Raw genomic sequence first — 9050 nt, forward strand, 5'->3', positions numbered from 1 at the left:
TTCTGCCACAAACGTTGTACTGAATTCTTTTTATCCGGGTAAATAGCAAGGCCACATCCTAAAGCCCGTATTAGTCTACCAATATACGTGGTCATTCATATATGAAATTATGAAACACCATATTACAAGGCTAATAATATAGTACGTACAATAATAGAATTATGAAACAAAAGATAACATGCCTAAAATATTAGAAATGAAAAGAAGGCTTTATTTGCAAATTAAATCCCCACCTGGGAAATAAACAAAGCATATTTTCCCCTTAGTTTTCGCCATTTTTTTTATAATTCTTTCTACCTCTTCAATATATTTCTACTACTAAAAACTTTTTTGCTGCATCCAATGTTCGCCACCACAAAGGTGAAATACCCCCTCCCTCTTTCGCTTTATCGTTCTCTTTGTTTGCTTTGTCTTCTTGTCAAATTCTTTTGATTATTTCACATGGTATTTTCTTATAATCAATTATGGAAGAAATAGAGGAGCATTTTTTTATTTTTATTTTACAGGAAAAGTGAAAGATTCTAAATAATTCAATAGAGGAACGAAGTTGAATGTGATACAATCCAACATAAGAAGAAATTCATATAATACACTTAAAAAAGAAAATACGGATAGCATTGTCCTTTTTAATTCAAATACATTGATTTAGATGGTTTCACTTTTAGGGTGTTTTCAATTTTTTATTTGTTATGCTGACATCAATTTTTTTGGTTTTATAAAAGAACAAAACGAACAAGTTCGAAAGTTTCTCAAAAAGCAAACAAGATAAGAATATGAATTTAGTCTAATTTGAAAAACCTGAAACATTTCTCTAAATTGTGATTGGTATGATTGTTTTGTTTCCTTTGATAAAAAACAATATTCATATGACTTTGATTATGCCCATATGCATGATATAGCATTGTATGTGACATGAGAATTTTACCAACTTTGGTAGAATTTGCATTTTTTTGCTGATATATTAGGATCTTGGGTTGCAAATATTATGAAACCAGATGGTAGATTGTTGTTATGTTGCTGCTTTCCTTTTGGTTCTTTCGTCATTCATTCCAGTATTAAACGCAAGTGCTGGAGATGCTGATCCGAATTATAGGTACATAACTCTAATCTTTATGTAAAAACAAATTATGAGGCATTATTACGTGAATTTATGTCTTTGGTTTGAATTGAATATCAGGAGTTGTGTGACAGAATGTGGGGAGACAGGGTGTGTAGGAGGAAAATGCTTTCCAGAGTGTACAATTTCTTTAAACGGAGTCCCTCTTAATCATTCAAGAAACTTGATAGAAAAGCTTATTGTGCAATGGAAAAAAGGGAGTTGCAAAAACAATTGTCAGTACCATTGCATGATTGATAGAGAGGAGAAAAGAGCATTACTTGATCATCATGATCCTATAAAATATAATGGCAAATGGCCTTACAAGTGTATATATGGGATTCAGGTTTGTTAATAAAGAAAAATTCACTTGGTTGTGTAGTTTTCTATTTCTAAGACAAAATTATTTTATTTTCCATATTTCTTAAAAACGAGAACAAAAAATATTTGTCTCTGTCCTCAAAGACAGCCTTTAAATGCTATTTCTGTTATGTTTTTTTATCTGATATACGAAATCGTATAATAGATAAAAGTACACATGAAAAAATGAAATGAACAAAAGTACACACAAAAGTTCATAAATATCAAAGTATAAAGATTATTTTTTTATGGTCAAAAGTGTCATGTCATTTGTGGGTTTGTAAAGTCTAAATCGTACTTTTATCTATCAAAAGCAATATTTTGGGTGTAGTTGATATTACGAACTTTGGTATGTAGTTTTACCTATCTTAAACTCTTTTATGTGTACTTTTGTCCATTTATTCTACAAAATCCACATGAAACCTATATTTTCAATTGGAGTTAGTGTCTAGTAATATTAGAACTTTTTGTTAACAAATCCAGGGTGTATTTTACTCAGGAGCCTGCATCTGTGGCTTTACTTGCTCTCAATCTTGCAATGCATTTTCATGGTTGGATATCATTCATCTCACTTCTAAAGAATAAGTTGCCTCTAAAAGTTGGCAAGAAAGCACATTATGGGTATGCTGGTTTGTGGCATGTCTATGGATTCTTATCGGTGAATGCCTTCTTTTGGTGTGCCGTTCGTCACAGTCGGTGAGTCGAAGATTTAGTTTGAAAAGTTGTAACTATATTATGTATAACTTGTCTTGGAAGTTAGTTTGATTTACTTATTATTAGGTACAATGTGAACTGTACACCTGAATTTAATGGTAAAGACTTCCTGGCAACTTATAACCAGTTCTGATCTTCTTTCTTTATGCTAAGAATGTTTGATTGGTATTTGTCCCTAGGATTATCTCATTTTTTATATGAGCTAATCAAATTAAAGATAATTATTTCATAAGTAAATGGTACATCATTGCTCTTAAATTGTCACATTCACTTTGTGTGCCTCAAATTTTACTTTACTAGTTTTAGTTATTCACATAAAAATTAGTTTAATCCAAGTTATTATGATGCTTGTATTACTCTTGAAAACCTCCTTCCAATAATCCTATCTACTAAATTTATATTATATATTAAACATAGTAATATATTTGTTAAATGTTTTCCAACAATTACTATATGCTGCTGCCAATACATTTTTCCCTTTTTTATTCTAAACTAATTAAATTATTTGTGTGCCTCATTGAAAAACAGAGATATGGAGTTAACAGAAAAGTTGGACCACTCATCTACTGTGGCTCTTGTTGGATTCTCCCTTATTTTGGCCATATTAAGAACCTTAAATATAAGCAATGAGGCTAATAGAGTTATGATTTCTGCTCCATTGACATCTTTTGTGACCACTCACATATTGTACAACTGTTTTATGCTAGACTTTGGTATGTCTTCCCTAAATTATCCCTTTAAAACAATTTTATGTTATATGATTCGATATTGAGTTATAATCTGGTGCATTTATATATACTTATATGCTATGTTTGGATTCTGTCTCTAACTAAGAAATACAAAGACAAAATGACAAAGATAGAAACAAATATTTTTTGTTCCCACTTTGGTAACCACGAAAAATACAATTTTATGTTTCTTGGATAGAAAAAAAAAATACTTTTCTATTTTTATCTCAACAACCAAATGAGTTTATGTTTCTAATGATTTTTATATTTTTGTCTCAGAAACAGAATCCAAATGCAGCTATAGCTTTCATTTCAACTCCCCCACCCTCTCCCTATTTGTGTTGTTTATGTTGTGACATTCTCATTACTCTAACTAAACAGGATGGAATGAGACTATTTGTCAAGTATTGATTGTAATGCAGCTTACAGTCTGGACAATTTGGGGTGTTATCAATCAACATCCGTCACGATGGAAGGTCTTGTTAGTTATTTTCGGCAGCGTTGTTTCACTACTCTTGCAAGCATTCGATTTTCCACCGTATCAAGGACTTATAGATGCTCATGCTCTGTCGTTGGCCTCGACTGTTCCTTTCGCTTACCTTTGGTGGAGTTTTGTTAGGAATGATGCTGAGTTTCTAGCCTCTAAACGTGTAAAGAGGTCCAAGATGAAATCGAAGTAATTGTTGTTCATTTAAAAGTGCATATTTTCTCCCTCCCAATGTAACAGTTTTACGTGCACATTTTTCCCAGTTTTGTATTTATGCTTGGGAAGATGATGCATATGACTTCTTGTATTTTCTTTTCTTTTTTTCTTCTTTTAAAAATACAGGTCAAATGAACAACTCAGGATTTCACTTCATATTCTTGCATGCCACAACTTAATCAAATGTATATGAAACTTACTTTTTGTTAGTAACACAGTGTTGTACTCATACTTGGCTTGTGGAGTTGTGGGTATCATGTATGACTTTTTTCTAAGTTGTTCCTTTTAAACGTTAAAACTTTTGCTTTCTTTCACCATATTTGGATTTTATGCGACAATTGACAAGCATTATTAGGAAGAGAAAAAAAGGACTAGAAAAGCAATACGAATTTCCTTTAAATAAATAAATTAAGGTAACTAGCTAAATTCCTTTAAATTCGTGACAAGAGCATACTTTGGCATCATTTGAAGTTTGGGGTAGTTAATAGTTAGTGAATCAAGAAAAAGAAAATGAGCATCTTAGAATTGGCCAATATATAATACGAAGCTAGAATTTAGCCAATATATAATATGAAGCTTATTATCTGATTTATCTTATGACAAATGCTAATACTAACAACAAAAATAAATTTTAATGCTCCGGTTTTTCTTAAAGAATAACCTAATATTTTAAACCTTAAAAAAGTTTTTAACAAAATGAATCTGAAAACAAATAACGTTTTAACTTTCTAATCCGATTGACAAAGTTTAAAATAGCTCTAAACATCATATTTAAACATGATTTTTATTGAGTCTGATCTTTCTTTTTTTCTGAAATTGTTAATTTTAAGTTGAGTAAATTTTTTATCTATTTTTTTTACATTGGTTATAAATTAAATTTTACACTAGTTTTATTTTTTATACCTTTTAAATACTTTTTTTCAAATATTTGCATAAAATGATTAAATCAAACGCTGGGTTATTTGCAACTTATGAAAAAATTGGTATATTTTGTAAGAGTTAAGATATTATTTTAGGGTTAGCTATTAATTTGGTACTCAAAAGATCCAGGGTGTGTTTGACAACAGAATGGCAAACACGTTAGAAGGGAAAAAGCACGTTACAGCTTCTTAAAAGTTTCAATTTTTGGTTTAGTTAATTTTCTTCTCTATAAACGCAGAAGTGATTTTGTTCACAAAATCACGTTTATAAGAAGCAATAATTTCTAACTTTTGCATTGTAAAAACAGGCTTTAAGCCACTACATTCAATATTTATTTTTCTTTTACCAACTTTATCCTTTATATATGTTATTGTATTATTTATAGAATTCTTATTATTTCTCTTTATTATATTTTAGCCATTGACACTTAACATTTATTTTTTTACCAACTTTATCCTTTATACATATTATTGTATTATTTATGAAATTCTCATTATTTTTCTATTTTTATTTTTTATTAACTTTTTGTTTGATATTATACATTTTTATAATTGTGATTTTTATGTATTATATTTATTATTATCTTTTTATAATAGAATTTATTGATCACATTAGGTAAAATAAATTAAACAAAAAAATTAACCATAAATAATAATAATAGTTAAAAATTATAGCGTACTAAAAAAGAATACTAAGAATACTAAAAATATACTATATAAAAAACATTTAAAAAAGTATAAAAAAAATAAACATGTATAAAAAACTAACATTATAATTTAATGTCATATCCTTTTAAGTAATTATTTATCTAAAAGTGATTTTAACTAATATTATCCAAACAATATTTATTTTATCAAAATCAATTTTGGTATAGAGTTGACCGAGGAAAATTGTCGGTAAAGAATTTTACAAAAATGTCGCGTTGCAAGTATGGTTCTAAACCAACAAATTATCCTCGGTCAATGTTTAAATTATTTGTCACTTAACCAAATCCAATAAAATTAACCGAAGTATTTAAACCTCGGGTCGTCTCTCAAAGGAATTGCAGGGAAGTGTAGTTTATTATTAGCTATGGAAAAGGATATTTTTGGGTTTTGTAATAAGAAACAAGAAAGTAAAATGACAAGAAAATAAACTAATAACTAAGAAAGCTCTTAGTAAGGAAAGAGAATTAGAAGTCCTATCCTTATTATCATCGTCAATTGTGATGGTAAATGTAAATTGCTTTCACTTAGTTATCCTCTAACAAATGAAGGAAAGTCAAGCGAGCAAAATCGAATTAAGTTCACAAGTCCTAATCAAAGACTAGATTTAGTGAGGCTCAAGCCAACTAGTAACTTTCAATCACCAATCAACAAAAGAATTTTGATAACTCAAAAGTCTCTAATTAATCAATCCAAGTTAAGAACATAAAAATCTAAATTAAAATCCATCCAAACATTTTATCAAACACTTGGAAGGCATAAAATAAAAACATAGAAAATTGACAAGACATAGAAAATTCTAAGATTAACCAAAGCAAAGAAATAACAATAACAAAGCAATTGAACAATAAGAAACATGAAACATAAACTTGCATTAAAAAGAAAATTGAAAGTAACACAAGAATTCATAAACTAAATGGAAAAATAAAGGAATTAATAAGAGAAGTAGATAACTAAAGTGTTAGAACAAATAAAAGCAAGAGAAAACTAAATTAAAATAAGACTGAAATCTAAACCTAAGGAAAAATTGAAAGAAGAAATCCTAAACCTAAAGAGAGGAAAGAGCCTCTCTCTTTAAAATTCTGCATCTAAAAACCTAAATTTTGAATGAATGAATGATTAATTCTCTCATTCTGCTTCACTCCCTAGCCTCTAATCTGTATTTTCGAGACTAAAACTAGGTCTAAAGCAGCCCAAAAATTGCCCCCAGCGTTTTCTGTTAATTACAGCATGTGATGTTCGTCATGCGTACACGTCAGTCAAGCGTATGCGTCGCTGGATATTGAACTTCCCACGCGTATGCGTCTTCCACGCGTGCGAGTCATTTGTCTGCTTCACCGGTGATGAGCGGATAATTTATATCCTTTTTGGCATTATTTTACATAGTTTTTAGTATGTTTTGGTTACTTTTTATTATATTTTTATTAGTTTTTATGCAAAAATCACATTTCTGGACTTTACTGTGAGTTTGTGTGTTTTTCTATAATTTTAGGTATTTTCTGGCTGAAATTAAGGGACTTAAGCAAAAATCTTATTCAAAGGTTGAGAAAGGACTGCAGATGCTGTTGGATTCTGACCCTCCTGCACTTGAAGTGAATTTTCTGGAGCTATAGAAGCCCAATTAGAGCGCTCTCAATTGTGTTCAAAAGTATACATCTTAGGCTTTCCAGAAATGTATAATAGTCCATACTTTGCCCGAGATTTGATGGCCCAAACTGGCGTTTAAACGCCAGCCAGAGACCCTTTTCTGGCATAAAACGCCAGAACTGGCACCAGAACTGGAGTTAAACGCCCAAACGGGCATCCAAGCTGGCGTTTAACTCTAGAAAAGGCCTATCCACGTGTAAAGCTCAACGCTTAGCCCAAGCAAACACCAAGTAGGCCCCGGAAGTGGATTTCTGCACTATCTGCAATTAGTTACTTATTTTCTGTAATCCCTAGTAACTAGTTTAGTATAAATAGCACTTTTTACTATTGTATTCGGAGACTTGTATGGTTGGAACCCCCTTTTCACTTTTATGTTACATTGAGAGGCTGGCCTCACGGCCATGCCTAGACCTCTTTTCTCTTATGTATTTTTTACGGTGGAGTTTCTACACCTCATAGATTAAGGTGTGGAGCTCTGTTGTTCTTCATGAATTAATGCAAGTACTATTGTTTTTCTTTCAATTCACGCTTACTTCTTCTCCAAGATATACTCTCGTACTTAATTCAGTTAAGTCAGAATGAAGGGGTGACCCGTGACAATCACCCACTATCTTCGTTACTCGCTTAGCTAAGATCCGCGTGCCTAACAACCACAAGCGGTCTACATGATGTTCAACGTAGTCATTGGACGACAGCCGGAGTATATTCTCTTGGGTCTCTAATCCACGATTTGCATCGCCTCTCCTGACAACAGAGCATCCGAATCCGTGATATTAGAACCTTCGTGGTATAGGCTAGAACCAATTGTCAGCATTCCTGAGATCCGGAAAGTCTAAACCTTGTCTGTGGTATTTCGAGTAGGATCTGGGAAGGGATGACTATGACGAGCTTCAAACTTGCGAATGTTGGGTGCAGTGACAGTGTGCAAAAGGAGAAAGAGATCCTATTCCGACGCTAGTGAGAACCGACAGATGATTAGCCGTGCGGTAGCTGTACCTGGTATTTTTCATCCGAGACGAGAAATCCGACAGTTGATTAGTTGTGCAGAGGCCGTACCTGGTATTTTTCATCTGAGAGGATCATACAGCTTGCCATGGAAGGGAGCACGCATGATTGGAAGAAGACAACAGGGAAGCAGAGGCTCAGAAGCAACAAAGCATCTCCAAACACTTATCTGAAATTCCCACCAATGAATTACATAAGTATCTTTATTTTATTTTATGTTTTATTTATCTTTTAATTATCAAAACCTCATAACCATTTGAATCCGCCTGACTAAGATTTACAAGATGACCATAGCTTGCTTCAAGCCGACAATCTCCGTGGGATCGACCCTTACTCACGTAAGGTATTACTTGGACGACCCATTGCACTTGCTGGTTAGTTGTGCGGAGTTGTGAAAAGTGTGAATCACAATTTCGTGCACCAAGTTTTTGGCGCCATTGCCGGGGATTGTTCGAGTTTGGACAACTGACGGTTCATCTTATTGCTTAGATTAGGTAATTTTATTTTATGTTTACGCTTTTTATTTTTATCTTCAAAAAAAAATTTAGTTTCCGAAAAATTCAAAAAAAAAGTTCTTCAAAATAAAATTTAGTTTCCGAAAAATTCAGAAAAAAAATATTCTAGAGTTTCATGAGATATGTTGAAGCCTGGCTGGCTGTTAAGCCATGTCTAATCTTTTGGACCGAGGTTTTCACTTTCTATTGTAGAAAGAACATGTCTGTAATTGTTATGCTAAAGCTTGGCTGGCCATTTGGCCATGTCTAATTCTTTTGGACCGAAGTTTTAGACTAACATTGCACGAATCCTGGAATTCTTACTAAAAATTTTGAATTTCTTTATTTTCTTTTTCCAAAATAATTTCAAAAAATATGCAAAATTTTAATAAAATAAAAAAAACCAAAAAAATTTTGTGTCAAGTTTTAAGTTTGGTGTCAATTGCATGTTTTTAATTTTTCTTGAATTTTTGAAAATTCATCATATGTTCTTTCTTGATCTTCAAGTTGTTCTTGATGATTTTCCTTGTTTGATCTTTAATTTTTCTTGTTCGGTGTTTTTTGTTATTTTTCATATGCATTTTCAAATTCATAGTGTCTAAACATTAAAAATATTTAAGTTTGGTGTCTTGCATGTCTTTCTTTTCTTAAAAATTTTCAAAAATATGTTCTTGATGT

At 31.5% G+C, this 9050-nt stretch overlaps 1 protein-coding gene across 1 annotated transcript; it reads left to right on the forward strand.

Annotated features, from left to right (window-relative positions):
* On the forward strand, nucleotides 228–3703 carry LOC107611186 (post-GPI attachment to proteins factor 3-like). Its single transcript, XM_016313141.2, has 6 exons — nucleotides 228–360; nucleotides 996–1093; nucleotides 1178–1442; nucleotides 1956–2152; nucleotides 2699–2883; nucleotides 3280–3703. The coding sequence occupies exons 1-6, from the start codon at nucleotides 343–345 to the stop codon at nucleotides 3576–3578; spliced, it is 1062 nt and encodes a 353-aa protein (XP_016168627.1). The 5' UTR covers nucleotides 228–342; the 3' UTR covers nucleotides 3579–3703.

The sequence above is a fragment of the Arachis ipaensis genome, chromosome B08, assembly GCF_000816755.2.
Source record: "Arachis ipaensis cultivar K30076 chromosome B08, Araip1.1, whole genome shotgun sequence".
In the NCBI taxonomy this organism is placed as follows: Eukaryota; Viridiplantae; Streptophyta; class Magnoliopsida; order Fabales; family Fabaceae; genus Arachis; species Arachis ipaensis.

Coding starts and splice junctions, on each gene's coding strand:
- LOC107611186 (XM_016313141.2), top strand. Junction 1,094..1,177: donor GATGCTGATCCGAATTATAG/GTACATAACTCT, acceptor ATTGAATATCAG/GAGTTGTGTGACAGAATGTG. Junction 2,884..3,279: donor CTGTTTTATGCTAGACTTTG/GTATGTCTTCCC, acceptor CTAACTAAACAG/GATGGAATGAGACTATTTGT.